The 20927-nt window shown below is 40.7% G+C and overlaps 2 protein-coding genes across 3 annotated transcripts in view; one reads left to right on the forward strand and one right to left on the reverse strand.

Annotated features, from left to right (window-relative positions):
* LOC101747146 (ubiquinone biosynthesis O-methyltransferase) overlaps positions 1-19088 on the reverse strand; it is a 222227-nt gene extending 203139 nt beyond the window's left edge. Inside the window, exons 1-3 of one of the 2 annotated variants that reach the window (XM_062675230.1) lie at positions 18958-19088; positions 12126-17495; positions 8825-10663 (exon numbers count right to left, since the gene is read on the reverse strand). In XM_062675230.1, coding sequence (XP_062531214.1) covers positions 10633-10663; positions 12126-14797 — 2703 coding nt within the window. In that variant the 5' untranslated portion in view covers positions 14798-17495; positions 18958-19088 and the 3' untranslated portion in view covers positions 8825-10632. Of the gene's footprint in view, positions 1-8824; positions 10664-12125; positions 17496-18957 lie in introns of those variants that run through there. The other variant, XM_062675231.1, reaches the window with a different exon arrangement.
* Positions 1385-2862, forward strand: LOC110386318 (uncharacterized). Its single transcript, XM_038019337.2, has 2 exons — positions 1385-1875; positions 2853-2862. The coding sequence occupies exons 1-2, from the start codon at positions 1385-1387 to the stop codon at positions 2860-2862; spliced, it is 501 nt and encodes a 166-aa protein (XP_037875265.2).
* Positions 19089-20927: the final 1839 nt, after the last annotated feature.

Genomic DNA, 20927 nt, shown 5'->3' on the forward strand with positions numbered 1-20927 from the left:
CATATGCATGTAGTAAAAAGCAGTTATTTTAATATTACAAACAGACACTCAAATTCTATTTATATGTATAGATTTACCAGTTACGGTTAAGTAAACAAGAATTTAAATTCTAAAGAACCCTAAAATAAGATGATAATCAAAAATCTTCGCTAAGCTCATTCTATAAAGCAACCGGAAACAATCAAAATGAAAGATCATAAATTATTCGGTATCCGGCGGTAAAGAACATCGCTAAACCTTTAAGGTATTCATAGCCATAAATTGAAAAATAATTTTCATTATATTTTTCGTACGGATCCCAAAGGCCATTTTGTGAATGCAATTAGGCATCAATTAATCGTGAAAATGCGAAGCCGGATTATTTTGTTTACAAATGGCTCCACGTACAGCCAACGGGTTATAGAACTTATTGCCGAGGTGGGTTCGTCTATTAAGCTTTTATACAAAGCTCATTCAAACGAATAAAACAGGTTTTTACAGCTTCCTCATTTTTGCTTGAGGTTAAAATAAGTCGGGTTGAGTTTTTTTTGGGGCTTAAGAAAACTTTATACTATTTGATACGTCATTCTTTATGGACAACAAATACATACACGAAAGCGGGGTTTTAAGTTAATGCCTTTAAAATCAATTTTGATCCTCGTCAGGAATTCTGAACTCTTGAAACTCATTAGAAAACTTATTGAATAAAGTGTTCAGAACAATATGTTATGTAGAATATTATAATGTCGAACTCAGACCGTTATTAATTTTGAAAAGTACATGCCTAGATCAGTCGACCCGTCAATCAAATTCGAAGCTTTCAAAGGTCCAAACAATGGAAGTTAAATTTGTGAGGAAGCTTCCGTTGATATATGTATAAAGGTACTTACTCGGTAACCTGACGGTCCTAAGTTTTGTTTTTCGGAACTTCTATGCAACATTGTAGAGAGTACTTAACAGTAGGAAACAGGTTGGCTCTGGCCCTGGCATTGCTGACATCCATGGGCGATGGTAACCACTCACCAGGAGATGTGCCGTGTACTCGTCTGCCTACAAGGGCAATAAAAAAAAAGATTTCTTGAAATTGTCAAAGTGCGATCGCATGTCGCACAAGTGTCGTAAGGCTGTGTCGGATTTCTTCTATATTGGTGATTAATGTACAGCAAGACTGATTATGCTTTCAATAGTGTTATTAAAGAACGAATTAGTTAACTAGCTTATAGACACAACCTAGTGAGTTTCTCGCCGGATCTGGTATTCAGCGAAGTATTGCTCTTGCTAGAGTAGATGTTAGCTTGGAGGCGTCCGCGTCGAGGTCGGGGTAACTGGGTTACGGTATCTCGGTCTCGAATTGGACGGTTGTTGGAACTTCCGCGCTCATTTCGAGAAGTTGGGCCCCCGACTGATGGCGACGGCTGGCTCGCTGAGCCGGCTCTTGCCAAACGTCGGAGGGCCTGACACGGTGGTGCGTCGCCTCTACGTGGGGGTGGTGCGGTCTATTGCACTATACGGGGCCCCCGTGTGGTGCCCCGCCTTGACTCGCAGAAACGTCGTGGCGCTGCGACGTCCGCAGCGTGCAATCGCGGTCATGGCGATTCGTGGATACCGCACCGTCTCCTGCGAGGTGGCGTGCGTTCTCGCCGGGACGCCTCTCTGGGACCTGGAGGCGGAGGCACTCGCCGCCGATTATGCGTGGCGATGTAACCTTCGCGACAGGGGGGAACCACGTTCCGGAGAAAGAGCACTTAGAGCGCGGAGGCTCCAATCTCGGAGGTCCGTATTGGAGGCGTGGTCTCGCCGCTTGGTGAACCCGTCGGCCGGTCTCCGGACCGCCGAGGCGATGCGCCCGGTCCTCGCGGAATGGGCGAACCGTAACCAAGGGCATCTCACCTTCCGGTTGACGCAAATGCTTACCGGCCATGGGTGTTTCGGCCGGTACCTGCATCGCATCGCCCGGAGGGAACCGACGACGGAGTGTCACCACTGTGACTGCGACGAGGACACGGTCGAGCATACGCTCGCACATTGCCCCGCATGGCTGGAGCAATGCCGTGTCCTTGTCTCGTAAATAGGACCGGACTTGTTGCTACTGACCGTCGTGGCTATCATGCTCGGCAGCGATGAGTTCTGGCAGACGATGCTCGACTGCGAGATGGTGTACTCGCAGAAGGAGGCGGCGGAACGAGAGAGGGAGAGCTTATCCCTCTCCGCACCTATCGTGAGCTGTGCTGTCTGGTTGCAGTGTTGACTGCGGTAGCCCCCATACCTCATCCGGGTTCTGACCTCGGAGGGGATCGGACGCTTGGGCGAAGAGTGCAGAAGAGTCGTTTAGTGGGTGGGCCCTAAAATTCCTTGGGCCCGCGGTCTGCTCCCAACACCTTGCAGATCGTCAAGTCCCACATACCCCGCGCGCCCCCTAGGCGTGGGGACCTCGTAAGGGGTTCGGCCCCAGGACCGAAAAAAAAAAGGGTAGATGTTAGCAAATTCTTTCAGACTGATACCCTGTGAGCTTGTACAGTAGTTCCGGTGAAGCCAGAAGAATCGAGATAGATAGGTAGCCCAAAAAGAAATATGTTAAGTTCACCGCTTGTACACACTCTGTAAATAGTTGCTATCAATAAATTTTAATGAAGTAACAAAAATTATTCGTGAATGTATATTTGTTATTAGGAATATCGTGGAAATGTTTGAAATGGAATGTATAATTTTTTTAATGATGAAGTTTTTTTTTTTTTTTTAATCACGAAGTAATCCTCGCACATGTGCCTATATAGTTATGTTAAGTGGTAGGCGGTGCATACTAAAGTTGAACCGACCAAAACCCTCTGTCACTCAACCCGCGTCTTGGACCCCCTTGGATGAAACAATTTCAGGCAATTCTGAGTACGTACGTATTATCAAAGGCTAATCTGTTTTATAAAATAATTATAATAACAGTAATAGTTCACTAGGCTTCGTTTTATGAGTGACTCTTATGAGTATACTAGCTTTTGCCCACAACTTCGTCCGCGTGGTATAGTGACTTTGGCATAACGCAAAATTTTACCCGCGACTTCATTTACATAGAAGGTGAAAATATTTTTGAATAATATAGTGTTAAGGAAGGAAAGTAAATAGCTTTAAGGTACCAAAATCACGCATCAAAAGAGGAGGTTATCAATTTGACCACCTTTTCTTATTTATGTATCTTGACCGATTTCTTGAGAATGCTTGAACCGATTCTGATAATTTTTCTTTTTTTTTTTATTCGAAAGCGTAGACTTCCCAAATTATCCTGTCATCATCATGATCAGGATCTGATGATGGGATGGATCCTTGAGAATTCGAGAAAAATCTATAAATTTCAAAGCTTATCGTGAAGTGATACTCATTGAAATCAAATGATGTAAAGCCCAAATTTCTTTTAAATTAAATACTTGTAATGGCTATTTGTTTGAATAACGATTAATATCATGTTTATAAAAGTACCTTTCCAAATAATGCTTTATCTTAGAACAAATTAGGTTACTATAAAAAAAGGTTATAGTAAGCCAACCTTAAAATATAGACATAATATGCTGTCGTGAACTTTTAGAGAACTTTTGAACGGGAACAGTTCTGTCATACGTTATTTTAGCAAATCTCCGTTTCCGCAGCGCACGCAGCTGAAGCTCTCAAAAAGAAAAAAAAATCCCCATTTTGAAACACTATTTATTAGTGCTTCGCTGGTATTGGTCTTAGCGTAATGTTATATAATCTGTAGCCTTTCTCAATAAATGAGCTATTTAGTACTGAAAGACTTTTCAAATCGGACCAGTAGCTTCTTAGATTAATTAGCGCATTCAACCAAACAAACAAACTCTTCAGCTTTATAATATTAAATAAATAGATAATATTATAACAGTATAGATTAAAACTAAACATAATTTTCAAATCAAATAACAAATCAAATAAGTAAAAGATGTAAAGTTACTATTAGAAGCTTAACACGAGGTTGGGTTTGTAAGCGAAATGCTATTGTAAAAGTAATTAAGTACGTTAAAGTCGTTGTAACGGCTTAAACGAGTTATTAACGCTAAGTGTGTGAGTGTTAGTAGGTGTGGTGAGGAATCACTGAGTAATTATCAGCTTTATTGTTCGTATAAGGAATATTTAATACACGATTCATTCGTACTTTGACTAACTAATTCACGGATGTGGCGGTACCCGGCATAGAATTGGATAGGCTCATATTTTGCCGTGAATGTCGCAAAAGGGGACCAAGGGACTTTTTCTAGTTGCAACCAATTTTATGCCAATGATAGCATTCCCAAAGAGGATGACGTCAGAGAAACGGTCGTAAAACTCATGCCAAATTCCTAGGCAATGTGATAAGAGGACATGCTACGCCTACTCCACATAATGTGGTATGGGGACAAAAAGAAGGAGCATTTAAATAATCTACACTCAAATCGAAAATATAGTGCAATACTAAAATAAATGGTACGGTCCGCAGAGACCAAGGGAACTAACTATAGTACCGTAATGAAGCATAGATTAGGGTGAATTTTATTATAGGCTTATCGTACTAATTTATATTTATAAAGATTGAAACTCAAAGCATGATACCTACATTGACTTATTTTACATTAAAGTGTATTTCAAATATAGAAATAAAATTTTAAAAAATCAGTTTGCCATGATTAATTTTTCGGATGAAGCACTACGAAAATTTTACATTAGGCACTGGAATTAAAATTGATAAAAAAATATAAAAACAATTTCAATAAAATATCGATCATCATCTATGTCATGTACGTATATTTAAAATCCAGTTCTAACTTTAATATTGTTACAAACATGGCCGTTGTATTTTTGTGTTTTGAGTGGCAGACACGCAAACGATTAGTAACAATATTAGGAAGATTGTGATATTAATTAAAATTACTCTTTGCAATTAACCGTCCCTTTATTGTTCTTTCTTTAGCCCACAGTTTATTTACCTTTATTTACAGTTTTCTTGGTCAATCTAGCGAATTCGAGATTACACCGCAAATTTTATTTAATTTTGCCTTCGACTGGCGAATCTCGAAGATATGTAGTAAGAACACGATTATTATGTAGCTTTGAAATTTGCTGATGAGATAGTTAATAAGAAAATTAAACGAATTCCTAAAACATTCAAAATTAATCAAATTTCTAAAACATTCTTCGTTTAAACTAAAATTGAAGAGCCTATACCTTTATGAATACGCCATGATGCTAAATTATTTTGATCTTTCGAAAACATTTTTTTATTTTTTTTATTGCTTAGATGGGTGGATGAGTTCACAGCTCTCCTGGTGCTAAGTGGTTACTGGAGCCTATAGACATCTACGACGTAAATGCGCCACCCACTTTGAGATTCTAAGGTCTCAAGTAAAGTTACAACGGCTGCTCCACCCTTTAAACCACAAGGACTGACAAGAGGTTTTACCACCAGTAAATCTTTGGAATTGTTAAAATTTACTTCCAGCAACATAGTCATAGTCATGATATCATAAAACTTCTTCAGTAGTACATCTATAAATATTGTCATGTATGCATACTCGTAATACATGATTTGCAAAAATATATGACATGTTGATAAAGGTACCAATTTGCACTAGCTGTCTCTAGATTTAGTATGTAAGCTTATGTATATGCATATATAAATATGGACGTTTACTGGAACGCTGCGTAGCTCAGCAACGAATTCTAAATTACGGAAACAATATTTAAAAAAAATCTTAAAAAAATGAAACCTGCTTTTATTTCATGTGTATTAAACTTCTATCGAATTATTATGTCGAACAGTGTCTTTTGTTATATATTTGAGAGACTAAAAAATTATCGTATAGAATTTGTTTTACATTATCAATTTGAAAATTCACTTAACTCTCTAAAATGAATAATGTTCCAAGTCGAAATGTTATTTTTGGGGGATTAACATAATAAGATTTTATTGCCGTGTCTTTTGTGATTTACGTCAAAGAAGAGCTCGTAACGAGGACGGCCACTTGTGAATTTGGGTATCACTGATGCGAGTCGTTTGAAGAATGTCTTGAGGATTTGCTGACTTGTTCTTGATGTTTTACCTTTTTTTTTGGGCCATCACATTCTCGTATTTTATCGCACAACGAGGTGTCGCGGATGGTAATTAAATATTTTAATTCAAGAATGTTCCACCCTCATTTTAGTTTTTTTTAAGTATCGTAATGCTCCAAATGATATTTATGATTGTTTGGTTGCGAATAGATCGACGGGTACAGAGTATACCAGATGTTAAATCAGAAAGAAAATTTCATTATAAATATACAATACCGGAGCACCCAAAGGGGCAGTAGCATTTACTTTAACATTAAGGTTATTATAAACAGCCACTAGAGCTAGTAAGATCCTCAGTATATTTAAAAACAAAAAAATCTCGTTACGCTGTAATAACGAGTTTAATGGCCCAATAGCAAAAGTTCACATTTATACGATGTAAAAATATACTAACAAGTCAAGGGTAACGTCATAATCTACTGTTCAACAGACCGCGGCGACTTGCGCCAGAACCAAGTGAGACCGTTCAGCCGTGTTTACGACCTACCCTCTACGAAAATTGATTTATTTGTTGTAATGAGTACTTACGCAATTCTCTAGTATTTCTAGTTTAGCTATATTATAATATATAACGGCCCGCCCGGGCTTCGCTTGGGTAGTAGCGCACGCGATGTAAATAATTTTACGTAATTTTTTCACACATTGGGTTACATTATTGGAGTTTTAGTAAGGATCGCTATTTTTTTTAAAATATAATAAATATAGCCTATGTCACCCGGGGATAGCCTAGCTTTCCAACAGTGAATTTTTTTTAAAAATCGATTCAGTAGTTTCGAAGCCAATTCAATACAAACAAACAAACAAATCTTTCCTCTTTATAATATTAGTATAGATAAGGATTTTTTAAACGCATGAAATTTGATAAATATTGGTCGTTCTTGTTTGATGTCTAGTTTTAAATTATTATAACTTAAAATGATGGATACACTGAAAAATAAAATAATTCAGTTAAACTTTTAATAAAAATTTCATTTTTAATTTTCTGTTATTAAATTTAAACAGTTGTTAGGCCATTTGCTAGGCTCCAATCTCCTGCTTGTTTATGATGCGAAGCAATTATGCGTTCAGAGTTGAAGGTTATTTTACATATAACATAACTCATATTTCAGCCTCGTGTTTCAAGGTGATTACCCTTCGTTTGTTGCGGCTTCACAAACGAAGCCTACATGAATCCAGGGGGGTGTACCGAATGAGTGTGCGCGATTGTGACCCACCCTCGACGAGATACTGTTGGAAACCGTGTAAAAGGAAAATATCTAGCTTCGGCACCAACAGTCTTTGTAAAATATAATTTTCTTCATTAAAGTAATATAAAATACCTATATTAGGTTACGTATTTATCAATATCTATTGAAGCACTAAAATGGTCCTTCGAGCCGGTGACGTTTATCGGCAGCGAGAATTTCTCAACGCCACGTAGGCTTCACGCACATAGACAAAAAGACGACGATGACTACTCAAGAAGTAATTCGTGGACACGGTTGGCATATCCTATATTACCTCCCACACACGTAACGAGTTCTCTGGACAATCGATGCTTTGATAGAGAGAGAGAGAGAGATAGAGAGAGAGTATTCTTTATTGCACACAAAAAAACAAATAAACAGTGCGATGCATTAAATACAAAAAAAGTGCAATTGATAGCAAAAACTGTGTTTAAAAGGTTATTTAAAAACAAAGGACCGACATAGACTTTTCTTGGATTTCCATTAAATGTTGCATGTTAGAAAACAATTTTATAACTTGAACGAGTTCGTTCAGTCAGTTTCGATACCGTAACTTTTGTTTCTAAATAGTTTTCTTTCTGTGGAGAATCTAAAATGCAATACTACTTTAGCTTTGGAGTGCAGTGATGACTGTTCAGTATGTTATGGAAAGCGAAAATATTAACCAAAATAGTATGTGCTATGTCTGTGACAATTTTATATTCGACTTTATTAAAAAAAAGAGGTTTTTTTATACTGCATTTCATTGATTTGGCCTTAATGTATGTCATGTCAAGCGATTGCTATCTCACCAATAGGAAATGGTAAGGGAAATTAAATTCTGTAATATTATTGTATCATTGGATGTTTGGAACACGAATATACTATAAATAAAATCTAACACAATCACACTATACAGTTTTTGAATTAAAACATTTCATAACAAATTGGCTAGGAAAGCAAATAGAGAACAATCCTCAAGACATTACCCGGACACTTTGCAATTACCCCAATCACCGACCGCGTCTTGTTTGAATTCCAAACCAATTCTATTCTGTTCCCAAAGAAAAATAACCAAATGTGGCTACTACCAACTTTTATATTAGTTTGGATCGTTTTGTATACCGTTCAAATAGATTGGAGATACATTCTGATAGTACACGGGGTAGCCGTTTAATTACAAAATAGCTGTAGTCTATACAGAAAACTATGTCATTGTGGTTATTTTTTGATACACAAATAAACAAGTTAATAAATTTAAATCATTGATACAACATGGTTTCGTTCGATAGAACATGATTTCAATGATCTTTTCAAAGTTAACCAGTTGCCAGCTAACTTAAAATATACATATTTATATTTCTGTTATCGTTAAAACGATTTAGTAGTCTTTTTTACGTAAAGAAATTTATATATCCTCCAACAATAAGCATTTGTGGACCTGAACGTCATTTTGGAAAAATAATAACAATAAAACGATGCAATCTAACTGGTTGCGCTATGCGGTTGGTAGACCGAAATTGTAACGGTCACCTAATACAAAAATGAGTGTGGACTGTTTTTGCGTTGTTCAACTATGACACTTTCTCGGGTCGTGGCGGGAAGAAACAAAGGAACACAACCCGAGGGAAATTGTGAAGGAAAACGCCGTACCTGGAGAGGATGGAGTCGTCCGAATCACGGCTGCTAAAAGTGCTTGAAGCCAGTTGGTGTATCTTCTACCTTGCACGACACTGTGATACACTGACACTGATGTTGTATGAGAATAAGGTCTTAGGCCATCTCAATAATTAAATCACAAATAACTTATTTCTGTAATGCGGAGCGCGCGCTAGGTAACCGCCATGTATTTCTTCTTTACTTTTTGTGTGCCCGCGTCACTCGTACTAGCCAATCCAGGGCGCGGGGATGGGTGAGGAAGGGGAAGGGAAAAGTGTCATAGCTGCCATATTATTATAAAACATTTATCTAGAAATCTGTTATGACGCTGGCGCAACCATTCCCCCCCAGTTTGAAGGGTTACCTTCAAGAAATAAAAAGCTAACCTACCAAACACCTATGCGAAGATCTATCTATCTATCTATATCTATGTTATCTATGTATATTAAACTAAATCTAACGAATACCTTATATCTAATACTGAAGTTATTCTATTGTGAATTAGGTAAAGGGCAGAGGCGAATAACCGGGCGTAGATACGATCCGGTTGCGGTCCTAACGCGTACAGTTCTAATCACTCCATTTGAACCAGGAAAAACCTCCTCCACTACTCCTAAAGGCCAATGTAGCGGGGGCGCGTTTTCCGTCATTAAAATTACTACTTTTCCAACAACGATTGGGTTGGATGGAGTGTTCCATTTTTGGCGCGATTGTAGCGTATGTAAGTAGTCTGTTTTCCAACGTTTCCAAAATGACTGAACTAATTTATCTAAAAGAGAGTGACGCGAGAGAATATGCTGCCTGTCTTCGTCAATATCTCTAGCGGGTAAATATTTAAGCGGCGTCAACGACAAAAAGTGAGCCGGAGTCAAAGCTAACGGCTCAGCTGGGTCGCCAGACAGTGTCCTACATAGCGGACGTGTGTTCATCACGGCTTCTATTTGAGTGAGCACGGTACTCAACTCTTCGAAAGTGAGAATCTGCAACCCTACAACTCTATAAAGATGGGATTTAAGGCTTTTTATATTTGCTTCCCAATTTCCGCCGAAGTGACTTGCGGCGGGCGTATTAAACTGCCATTTAATGCGATTTTCTGCTAACATATGTGCGAATTCAGTTTTGTAGTATTTAGAGTTCAAAAAAGCGTGAACTTCCGAAATATTGCGTTTGGCACCCACATAATTTGTACCGTTATCTGAGTACATACAACCTACAGGACCTCGGCGCGATAAAAATCTTTTAAAAGCAGCCATGAAACTATGCGTGCTCAAATCACTGGCTAGTTCTATATGAACAGCACGAGTGGTCATACACACGAAAAGACAAACATATGCTTTCGATGAACGAATACCCCGACCACGTGAGATGGTGACCTTAAAGGGTCCAGCAAAGTCTGTACCAGTATGCACGAAAGGTTTAGCGGTTTCTACAACGCGACAAGAACGGTGGTCAGCCATTTCAGGTGCGATGGGACGCGGACGAAGTCTATAACAGGGCACACATTTATGTACCCTTGAGCGAATCAAATTACGTGCGGAAAGTATCCAATATCTTTGTCTAAGTATTGACATCAATAAATCGGGACCAGCATGACAGTGAAGTTTGTGATAATAATCGACCAGTAAATCAAGGATGTGGCCCTTACGCGGTAAAACTATGGGGTGTTTTTGATCAAATCCTAAGTTGGACTGACTCAAACGACCACCTACTCGGATGAGTCCATCCTGTAAGAAAGGCTTCAAATTTTGAAAAGGACGCCTGCAAGGTTTATTAGCCTCTAGGCTATTAATTTCTGAAACGAAATGCGCTCGTTGCAGTTCACGAAGAACAATAAGCTCTGCCTTATAAAAGTCAGAGGCGACTATGTACTGTTGCTGTGGTAACAGTTTAGCAAAGCGGCAAACATATACCACGCAACGTAACAACTTTGACCATGACGAAACACGACTAGCCAACAATAATATAACTGAGTCTTCTCTTGGCGCAGAAGTTACAAGAGTGTGTCGTTTTTCTTCTGGCGGTTTAGAGACAGTCGCGGGATTAAAAAGCTTAACTGGCCAATCACAGGGTGCATCTCGTACCCATGACGGACCATGAAACCAGAGCGGATGATCTAATATTTGAGCGGGGGTTAAACCCCGTGAAAGACAATCGGCAGGATTGTCTGTTCCAGCGACGTGATATAGATTTTGAGGTGATAATTCAGATTGAATTTTTGCTACTCTATTAGCAACAAATGTGTCCCAACGGTGGGGAGAAGAGTGAGCCCAACACAAAGCTACGGTTGAGTCAGAAAAGCCAGCAATTCTATCAATATTAATGCGGTTGTTACAACCCTTGACTATGGCACCAATGAGCCGCGTCAATAGTAGTAAAGCGCAAAGCTCAAGGCGCGCGAGAGAGACGACCTTTCGAGGGGAGACCTTAGATTTCGCACTAATAAGGCTAACTGTAATATTGTCGCCATTGCAAACGTGAAAATACACCACTCCTCCATAAGCCTTCTCACTAGCATCTGCGAACCCCACTATTGTGACTACACTATCTCGAGAGATACCTACATGACGTGGGATTTCTATATGTTCGAGCATAGGAAGCTCTTCCCTGAAGCGAGCCCATAATCTGGCCACGTTGTCCGGTGCGATGTCATCCCAGTCACACTGAGAAAGCCAAAGCTCTTTAATAAGAAGCTTTGCGTATAACACTACAGGTGCTACAAAACCCATAATGTCCCATATGCGAGCGACACAAGACAATATGGTGCGTTTGGTACAAGTTGGCGGGGTCGAGCTAATTTTGAGACTGAATGTATCGGATGTGGGAGACCAGCTCAAGCCGAGAATCTTATGTGTATCATTGACATCAAAATCCTTAACCGTCGATAGACGATGCGATGGCGGAATCCAGTCCAAAACACGTTGAGAGTTGCTCGTCCACTTAACAAGGTCAAATTGCCCAGTCTTCATTAGGCTTATCACTTGAGTAGCTGTTTCGATGGCTTCAGGCTCGCTATCTACACTATAAGCAAAGTCATCCATATACAGACCAGTATTGATGGTAGCTTTTGCCTTGGGGTAGGAATCACCCTCATCAAGAACTAACTGCTTCACAGTGCGAAGCGCGTGAAACGGACTTGACTTAAGTCCGAAACAAACGCGGTTAAACTGGTAAACCTTTAATGGTTCGTGTGGGGAAAACCTATATAAAAATCTTTGGAATCTACGATCCGATTCCCGAATGCCAATACAAAGAAACATTTGTCTAATGTCTGCAGATAGCGCTACAATAAATAAACGAAAATTGACGATAATATCAAACAAGTTACCTTGAAGATTTTTACCACAATACAAGATGTCGTTTAGAGAAACAGAAGTACTAGTCTTAGCACTGCCATCCAGAACAACACGCAATTTTGTGGTGAGTTTATCCTCCCTAATGACACCATGATGCGGGATGACATAAGAGGGACCATTTTGCGTCTCATCAAGTACAGCGGGAGCAGGTGAGATGATACCCTTATCTACATATTCATTCACGACATCGTCGTAGGCCTTTTTCAACTTCGGAGATGCCATCATCTTACGTTCTAAACAAAAAAAGCGTTTTTCGGCCATTAGGCGCGAATCACCAAGCGAAAAGGTATCACCCTTAAACGGGAGTGCAACAATATAACGACCACTTTCATCGCGGGTGGTCGTGCTACAATAAATATCCTCAGCGGTCTTATCATCAGGACTCATAACCAGCGGAACATTTACTTCTTCAATTTCCCAAAAGCGGCGGACGGTGGAGTCCAGTGGCGGCTCGACGGCGCAGCAGTATGATACGGTCGAGTAACTATTTATAAGAGCGGGTGCGGATCCAACTATAACAAAACCGAGAACAGTTTCCAAAGCGTGCGGTGCGGGGTTCGCCGAATGACCTTGAACCTTACGTGGCAGCAGGAGGTGCGGGAAAATCGAAGCGCCAATCAAAATATCGACGGCTCCTGGAACGGCGTAAGTATCATCGGCTAACGGCAAACTATCAAAGTTAGCTAACAACGAGGTATCTACAGAAACAGTAGGAAGTTGCTCCGTTACTTTATCTACAACCAGCGAGTTTATTTCGAATGAAACATTCGAGCTAAAACGTGATTCAAATTTAATTTTTACGGACCCTTGGATGTCCTTAGTAGACCCCCCTATGCCCTTGACTACGGGGCATGTAGGCTGGTTACTATATTTTAATCCAAGGCGTTGACAACATTCACGAGTAATAAAATTACTCTGTGAGGCGCTATCTAAAAGGGCGCGAACAAGATGCGGTTTGCCATAAGTATCAACCATTACAACTCGAGCGGTCGCAAGCAAAACAGTTGTAGGTAAGCGAGCGGAAGACAGCGAGCATAATGTGACGTCATTTGTGTTGCCGTCCGAGTTGATAGCTGCGGAGCTGTCTGTGCGAGCGGCAGCGACAGCAGCGGCGGGAAGCGCGGGTGAATACGTCGGACGCGCGAGATGTGTCGTACAACGTGCGGTGCCGCCAGCGTGAGTTCGACCATGCGAGTGCTCCGAGCTTGATACTGCTAGCGACGAGTTACCATACATTGGTTGATTACCTGCGCTTGTAGTTCTATTGGCTACTATATTATTATTTTTATCAAAATGAAGCAAGGTATGATGCTTCAACGAACATTTGCGACAACTATGGCTACTATTACACACACCAACGCGATGTTTATCACTAAGGCAGTTTAAACACAAGTTATTTGTGCGAACAAAATCATAACGATTTTTAGGCGACAATTTCAAAAACTCAGCACACTGATACAACTGTGTATGATAAGATTTGCACAGAAAACAAGTCGACTTGGCGGGCACGGACGCAGGCAACGCCGCGGTATTTACATAGCTATGAGTCGTTCTAAGCGGTCTTGAAGACGTTTCTAAATGCCTTTCTGGTTGTCTTTTCGGGACCTCGTGAGGTCGCGTAGTACGCTGAAGTATTCTTATGTGATTACGTAAAAATGATTCCAATTCATTAAATTTCGGCAATTCAATACCCTTAGTACCCTGATTCGTTTCAAATAAGCGAACAGTTTCGAAATCTAACTTTTTTAAGCCAATGTACAAAAATAAAAAGTCGCTGAGGTCATTGACGTTGAGATTTCTAATAGCCCGAACAGATGATGCAAATATGTCTAAGAATTTCTCCAAATTCTGTTCGGTACACGATAAAATAGGTTTTAATTCGAACAACTGATCCAGGTACGCGGTAGCTATCAACCGTTTATCTTCATATTTGGCTTTGAGTGTGTTCAAAATCAAAGAATAGTTTTCGGCACTAAACGTAATTCCCGCGCAAGCCGCACGGGCTTTGCCGGTAAGTTTTTCTACTAAGTAGTGTAATTTTTCGTGATCGGTTAAGTGATCATTTTGATTTACTGTATTTTCAAAACTATCTATAAATAAACCCCAATTACGGATGTCCCCATTAAATTCGGGTATGTGGATAGGCGGTAGTCTAGGTCTATCGCGGGTGAACTTAGGTTCCGTTTGCGAATACCCGGCGCTAGGTATTTTTCCTAAAGATTTAGCGACACGTTTTATACGGCAATATAGATCATCAAACGACGACATAACAGAGTAACTGACGGCGTAATCAGGATCTAGTTCTAATTGCAATGCGTTGATATTATGAACGATACTTTCGAAATCCGCGCGCAAATCGTCTATGTTTTCAATAGAACAAAGAAATGAGTCTCGTATTGCTAAGTCGGATATCTTAAGTGCATTATCACAAATTGTTTGCACGCGTGAATAAATCATATCCCTCTTAGCGTACAAAAGCTTCAAATCGTTCTCGGATTTATTAGATTTAGGCGGCATATTTAAAATTTAAATAAAACTAATAGGTAAAGAAACAAAATAAAATCTGCAAAACAGCGCGGGAAATCAAATAATTTTGTGAATAAAGTATATTACGCGGGCGGACGAACGACGCAGGGGCGAGGGGGCGCGCGGCGAGGTGCAAGCGCAGCGCTCGTCGTCTTATAAACTAATAATAATAATATTTAAAATAGTTAGACAGCTACTACTATAAAAGTTGCTATTATTGGCGCGTTAAGAATAAAACAACCAGACAATATCAAACGACCTAGGTTATGCCTCTGTCCTAGTTAAATCAAAAATGATAATAAAATATAATAACATACAAATATTTAAACACGAACGATGTACATATGTATTATGTTATTCATTCAAATAAATCAAAACAGACCAATTTGGTAGGTATTTGTATGTTCAAATGCGGTTGGCGAAGCGAGTGAATAACTCGTGAACATAAAAATAATGGGAAGGTAGCTAATCACAAGATCACAATGTTCAAAGTAAATCTTACGATATCTATGATGCGTTTTCGAATACGAAAAAACCAATTAAATAAATATAATTTCTACGCATTCAGCGTCTAGCGAATGTGTGTGACTACAAAGATGGCGTTTACCTAGGCTATCTAAATCTACCTATAACTAAATACCTAAATGCGGGTTTTTCTACTATATTAAATAAGTATTTAATTGCGGTGCGTTAATTCCCTATGGAATTAAATACAAATAATGCTAGATTACTAATATGAGACGATGTAAGTTCAGAATCCAGCTCGAAATGGACCACTAAATAATGGTTGCGCTATGCGGTTGGTAGACCGAAATTGTAACGGTCACCTAATACAAAAATGAGTGTGGACTGTTTTTGCGTTGTTCAACTATGACACTTTCTCGGGTCGTGGCGGGAAGAAACAAAGGAACACAACCCGAGGGAAATTGTGAAGGAAAACGCCGTACCTGGAGAGGATGGAGTCGTCCGAATCACGGCTGCTAAAAGTGCTTGAAGCCAGTTGGTGTATCTTCTACCTTGCACGACACTGTGATACACTGACACTGATGTTGTATGAGAATAAGGTCTTAGGCCATCTCAATAATTAAATCACAAATAACTTATTTCTGTAATGCGGAGCGCGCGCTAGGTAACCGCCATGTATTTCTTCTTTACTTTTTGTGTGCCCGCGTCACTCGTACTAGCCAATCCAGGGCGCGGGGATGGGTGAGGAAGGGGAAGGGAAAAGTGTCATAGCTGCCATATTATTATAAAACATTTATCTAGAAATCTGTTATGACGCTGGCGCAACCATTCCCCCCCAGTTTGAAGGGTTACCTTCAAGAAATAAAAAGCTAACCTACCAAACACCTATGCGAAGATCTATCTATCTATCTATATCTATGTTATCTATGTATATTAAACTAAATCTAACGAATACCTTATATCTAATACTGAAGTTATTCTATTGTGAATTAGGTAAAGGGCAGAGGCGAATAACCGGGCGTAGATACGATCCGGTTGCGGTCCTAACGCGTACAGTTCTAATCACTCCATTTGAACCAGGAAAAACCTCCTCCACTACTCCTAAAGGCCAATGTAGCGGGGGCGCGTTTTCCGTCATTAAAATTACTACTTTTCCAACAACGATTGGGTTGGATGGAGTGTTCCATTTTTGGCGCGATTGTAGCGTATGTAAGTAGTCTGTTTTCCAACGTTTCCAAAATGACTGAACTAATTTATCTAAAAGAGAGTGACGCGAGAGAATATGCTGCCTGTCTTCGTCAATATCTCTAGCGGGTAAATATTTAAGCGGCGTCAACGACAAAAAGTGAGCCGGAGTCAAAGCTAACGGCTCAGCTGGGTCGCCAGACAGTGTCCTACATAGCGGACGTGTGTTCATCACGGCTTCTATTTGAGTGAGCACGGTACTCAACTCTTCGAAAGTGAGAATCTGCAACCCTACAACTCTATAAAGATGGGATTTAAGGCTTTTTATATTTGCTTCCCAATTTCCGCCGAAGTGACTTGCGGCGGGCGTATTAAACTGCCATTTAATGCGATTTTCTGCTAACATATGTGCGAATTCAGTTTTGTAGTATTTAGAGTTCAAAAAAGCGTGAACTTCCGAAATATTGCGTTTGGCACCCACATAATTTGTACCGTTATCTGAGTACATACAACCTACAGGACCTCGGCGCGATAAAAATCTTTTAAAAGCAGCCATGAAACTATGCGTGCTCAAATCACTGGCTAGTTCTATATGAACAGCACGAGTGGTCATACACACGAAAAGACAAACATATGCTTTCGATGAACGAATACCCCGACCACGTGAGATGGTGACCTTAAAGGGTCCAGCAAAGTCTGTACCAGTATGCACGAAAGGTTTAGCGGTTTCTACAACGCGACAAGAACGGTGGTCAGCCATTTCAGGTGCGATGGGACGCGGACGAAGTCTATAACAGGGCACACATTTATGTACCCTTGAGCGAATCAAATTACGTGCGGAAAGTATCCAATATCTTTGTCTAAGTATTGACATCAATAAATCGGGACCAGCATGACAGTGAAGTTTGTGATAATAATCGACCAGTAAATCAAGGATGTGGCCCTTACGCGGTAAAACTATGGGGTGTTTTTGATCAAATCCTAAGTTGGACTGACTCAAACGACCACCTACTCGGATGAGTCCATCCTGTAAGAAAGGCTTCAAATTTTGAAAAGGACGCCTGCAAGGTTTATTAGCCTCTAGGCTATTAATTTCTGAAACGAAATGCGCTCGTTGCAGTTCACGAAGAACAATAAGCTCTGCCTTATAAAAGTCAGAGGCGACTATGTACTGTTGCTGTGGTAACAGTTTAGCAAAGCGGCAAACATATACCACGCAACGTAACAACTTTGACCATGACGAAACACGACTAGCCAACAATAATATAACTGAGTCTTCTCTTGGCGCAGAAGTTACAAGAGTGTGTCGTTTTTCTTCTGGCGGTTTAGAGACAGTCGCGGGATTAAAAAGCTTAACTGGCCAATCACAGGGTGCATCTCGTACCCATGACGGACCATGAAACCAGAGCGGATGATCTAATATTTGAGCGGGGGTTAAACCCCGTGAAAGACAATCGGCAGGATTGTCTGTTCCAGCGACGTGATATAGATTTTGAGGTGATAATTCAGATTGAATTTTTGCTACTCTATTAGCAACAAATGTGTCCCAACGGTGGGGAGAAGAGTGAGCCCAACACAAAGCTACGGTTGAGTCAGAAAAGCCAGCAATTCTATCAATATTAATGCGGTTGTTACAACCCTTGACTATGGCACCAATGAGCCGCGTCAATAGTAGTAAAGCGCAAAGCTCAAGGCGCGCGAGAGAGACGACCTTTCGAGGGGAGACCTTAGATTTCGCACTAATAAGGCTAACTGTAATATTGTCGCCATTGCAAACGTGAAAATACACCACTCCTCCATAAGCCTTCTCACTAGCATCTGCGAACCCCACTATTGTGACTACACTATCTCGAGAGATACCTACATGACGTGGGATTTCTATATGTTCGAGCATAGGAAGCTCTTCCCTGAAGCGAGCCCATAATCTGGCCACGTTGTCCGGTGCGATGTCATCCCAGTCACACTGAGAAAGCCAAAGCTCTTTAATAAGAAGCTTTGCGTATAACACTACAGGTGCTACAAAACCCATAATGTCCCATATGCGAGCGACACAAGACAATATGGTGCGTTTGGTACAAGTTGGCGGGGTCGAGCTAATTTTGAGACTGAATGTATCGGATGTGGGAGACCAGCTCAAGCCGAGAATCTTATGTGTATCATTGACATCAAAATCCTTAACCGTCGATAGACGATGCGATGGCGGAATCCAGTCCAAAACACGTTGAGAGTTGCTCGTCCACTTAACAAGGTCAAATTGCCCAGTCTTCATTAGGCTTATCACTTGAGTAGCTGTTTCGATGGCTTCAGGCTCGCTATCTACACTATAAGCAAAGTCATCCATATACAGACCAGTATTGATGGTAGCTTTTGCCTTGGGGTAGGAATCACCCTCATCAAGAACTAACTGCTTCACAGTGCGAAGCGCGTGAAACGGACTTGACTTAAGTCCGAAACAAACGCGGTTAAACTGGTAAACCTTTAATGGTTCGTGTGGGGAAAACCTATATAAAAATCTTTGGAATCTACGATCCGATTCCCGAATGCCAATACAAAGAAACATTTGTCTAATGTCTGCAGATAGCGCTACAATAAATAAACGAAAATTGACGATAATATCAAACAAGTTACCTTGAAGATTTTTACCACAATACAAGATGTCGTTTAGAGAAACAGAAGTACTAGTCTTAGCACTGCCATCCAGAACAACACGCAATTTTGTGGTGAGTTTATCCTCCCTAATGACACCATGATGCGGGATGACATAAGAGGGACCATTTTGCGTCTCATCAAGTACAGCGGGAGCAGGTGAGATGATACCCTTATCTACATATTCATTCACGACATCGTCGTAGGCCTTTTTCAACTTCGGAGATGCCATCATCTTACGTTCTAAACAAAAAAAGCGTTTTTCGGCCATTAGGCGCGAATCACCAAGCGAAAAGGTATCACCCTTAAACGGGAGTGCAACAATATAACGACCACTTTCATCGCGGGTGGTCGTGCTACAATAAATATCCTCAGCGGTCTTATCATCAGGACTCATAACCAGCGGAACATTTACTTCTTCAATTTCCCAAAAGCGGCGGACGGTGGAGTCCAGTGGCGGCTCGACGGCGCAGCAGTATGATACGGTCGAGTAACTATTTATAAGAGCGGGTGCGGATCCAACTATAACAAAACCGAGAACAGTTTCCAAAGCGTGCGGTGCGGGGTTCGCCGAATGACCTTGAACCTTACGTGGCAGCAGGAGGTGCGGGAAAATCGAAGCGCCAATCAAAATATCGACGGCTCCTGGAACGGCGTAAGTATCATCGGCTAACGGCAAACTATCAAAGTTAGCTAACAACGAGGTATCTACAGAAACAGTAGGAAGTTGCTCCGTTACTTTATCTACAACCAGCGAGTTTATTTCGAATGAAACATTCGAGCTAAAACGTGATTCAAATTTAATTTTTACGGACCCTTGGATGTCCTTAGTAGACCCCCCTATGCCCTTGACTACGGGGCATGTAGGCTGGTTACTATATTTTAATCCAAGGCGTTGACAACATTCACGAGTAATAAAATTACTCTGTGAGGCGCTATCTAAAAGGGCGCGAACAAGATGCGGTTTGCCATAAGTATCAACCATTACAACTCGAGCGGTCGCAAGCAAAACAGTTGTAGGTAAGCGAGCGGAAGACAGCGAGCATAATGTGACGTCATTTGTGTTGCCGTCCGAGTTGATAGCTGCGGAGCTGTCTGTGCGAGCGGCAGCGACAGCAGCGGCGGGAAGCGCGGGTGAATACGTCGGACGCGCGAGATGTGTCGTACAACGTGCGGTGCCGCCAGCGTGAGTTCGACCATGCGAGTGCTCCGAGCTTGATACTGCTAGCGACGAGTTACCATACATTGGTTGATTACCTGCGCTTGTAGTTCTATTGGCTACTATATTATTATTTTTATCAAAATGAAGCAAGGTATGATGCTTCAACGAACATTTGCGACAACTATGGCTACTATTACACACACCAACGCGATGTTTATCACTAAGGCAGTTTAAACACAAGTTATTTGTGCGAACAAAATCATAACGATTTTTAGGCGACAATTTCAAAAACTCAGCACACTGATACAACTGTGTATGATAAGATTTGCACAGAAAACAAGTCGACTTGGCGGGCACGGACGCAGGCAACGCCGCGGTATTTACATAGCTATGAGTCGTTCTAAGCGGTCTTGAAGACGTTTCTAAATGCCTTTCTGGTTGTCTTTTCGGGACCTCGTGAGGTCGCGTAGTACGCTGAAGTATTCTTATGTGATTACGTAAAAATGATTCCAATTCATTAAATTTCGGCAATTCAATACCCTTAGTACCCTGATTCGTTTCAAATAAGCGAACAGTTTCGAAATCTAACTTTTTTAAGCCAATGTACAAAAATAAAAAGTCGCTGAGGTCATTGACGTTGAGATTTCTAATAGCCCGAACAGA

Source organism: Bombyx mori, chromosome 23 (genome assembly GCF_030269925.1).
Source record: "Bombyx mori chromosome 23, ASM3026992v2".
In the NCBI taxonomy this organism is placed as follows: Eukaryota; Metazoa; Arthropoda; class Insecta; order Lepidoptera; family Bombycidae; genus Bombyx; species Bombyx mori.

Coding starts and splice junctions, on each gene's coding strand:
- LOC110386318 (XM_038019337.2), top strand. CDS start 1,385: ATGGCGACGGCTGGCTCGCTGAGCCGGCTCTTGCCAAACGTCGGAGGG.